At 34.7% G+C, this 1,838-nt stretch overlaps 1 protein-coding gene across 1 annotated transcript; it reads right to left on the reverse strand.

The window, feature by feature from the left end:
* Positions 1-858: 858 nt before the first annotated feature.
* LOC108454970 (uncharacterized) lies at positions 859-1,245 on the reverse strand. The gene has a single exon (XM_017753607.1). The coding sequence runs from the start codon at positions 1,243-1,245 to the stop codon at positions 859-861; it is 387 nt and encodes a 128-aa protein (XP_017609096.1).
* Between the last annotated feature and the right edge of the window lie 593 nt (positions 1,246-1,838).

Raw genomic sequence — 1,838 nt, forward strand, 5'->3', positions numbered from 1 at the left:
ATGGGGTTGAAGATGAGCAAAATTGGCTTTTAATTTTGTATTTTAATTCATTTTACCCCTAAATGACCAAAATGCCCTTACTACTAAACTTTCCAAAATTCCATCCATGTCCAATTTTTGTCCATAGACTTAGAAATTGGTAAAATTACTCTTTAAGGACCTCTAATTAATAATCTAATTCAATTTTATGCAAAATACTTCTAGAACACAAGTTTTGCAATTTATTCAATTTAGTCCCAAATTTCAAATTAAGCACTTTATGCATAAAATTTCTTCACGAAATTTTCACACAATCATGCAATCATATCATAGACCTTAAAATATTCATAAAATAATTATTTCTATATCGGATTTTGTGGTCACGAAACCACTATTCCGACTAGGCCCAAAATCAGGATATTACAGTAATAGTGTCGTAACATCCCTAGGTGGTGTCACGACATCGATAGTAGATTCCTACATTAGAATTTTTTTCTTCATCAAAACATTGTAGAATGGTGTCGCAACATGATGGCAAGATTCCTCCATTTTTCGTGAAATCACCAGCTGGTTTAACTTCTCTCTTATCTTCCCTCATGTTTGTTGGTTTTTCCTTGATGTCTTCAAAATCCAAAAGACGCTACAGTGCAAGGTTTGTTCCTTTACTAAAGTATTTATAGCCCCTCCAAAATAATGGTTTACTTGTTAGCCATTAACAATGAAGGTTTGACCCCCTTTTCTGATTAACTTTATTTCCCTATGAGGGGTTACCTGCTGTATTGTATATAGACAAGACCATTTTGATTTAAGCTTTCCAGGAAATAAATTTAACCTTGACTTGAATAGCAGTACTTTCTGTCCCGGCAAAAATTCTCACTTTCAGATCTTTGCATCATGTAGAAGTCTACTCCTCTCCTTGTAAATCTTAGTATTTTCATAAGCCATAAATATGAACTCTTCCAATTCTTGGAATTGGAATATTCTTTCCTGTTTAGCTAATTCAGGATCCAAATTTAGTTCTTTGATCACCCAATATGCCTTCCTCTCCAATTTGATTGGTAAGTGATAGTTCTTACCATAACCTAGCATTTCTGGGGACATGCCTAATGGAGTCTTATATGCTATTCTGTAAGCCCACAATACATCTTCTATCTTGGCTGCCCAATCTTTCAGGCTTGGGTTTACCATTTTCTCTAAAATCTGCTTTATCTCTCGAGTAGATACTTCTTTTAGCTCATTAGCCTCTGGGTGATATGCTATTGTCATCGTATGCCTTATGATGTACTTAGCCAATGATACTTCGAACTACTTACTACAAAAATGAGATCCTTTCTCACTAACAAGTGCTCGTGGTGTACCAAACTTGGTGAATATGTTTTTGCTGAGGAATCTTACTACAAATTTTGTATCATTAGTAGGTAGTGCAATAGCTTCGACCCATTTTGAGACACAATCTATAGCCAAGAGAATGTACTGATTCTTGAAAGAACTCAAAAAAGTATTATGAAATCAGTTCCCCACACATCAAACACTTCGACCTCGATTATTCCTCTTTGCAGCATTTCATCCCTCTTAGATATATTTTTGATTCTCTGACACCTATAACATCATTGGACGAATTCATAAGTATCTCTATTTATTGTTGGCCAATAAAACCCTAACTGTAATATTTTTTGTGCTATCCTTTTTCCACGGAAATGCTCTCCAAAATGATATGTGTGACAACCTTGTAAAATATCTTGTATCTCTTCCTCCGCTACACATCACCAGTCTAATGATATAGGCACTACTTCTTTGAATCATTTGAGCCTTTTCGAGCCAACCTTATGATATTAGACCCTTGAAACTATAATTTTGAG

This window comes from Gossypium arboreum, chromosome 9, assembly GCF_025698485.1.
Source record: "Gossypium arboreum isolate Shixiya-1 chromosome 9, ASM2569848v2, whole genome shotgun sequence".
In the NCBI taxonomy this organism is placed as follows: Eukaryota; Viridiplantae; Streptophyta; class Magnoliopsida; order Malvales; family Malvaceae; genus Gossypium; species Gossypium arboreum.

What these genes read in the sequence shown, in the direction of transcription:
- LOC108454970 (XM_017753607.1), bottom strand. Translation starts at nt 1,245, where the DNA reads ATGACAATAGCATATCACCCAGAGGCTAATGAGCTAAAAGAAGTATCT.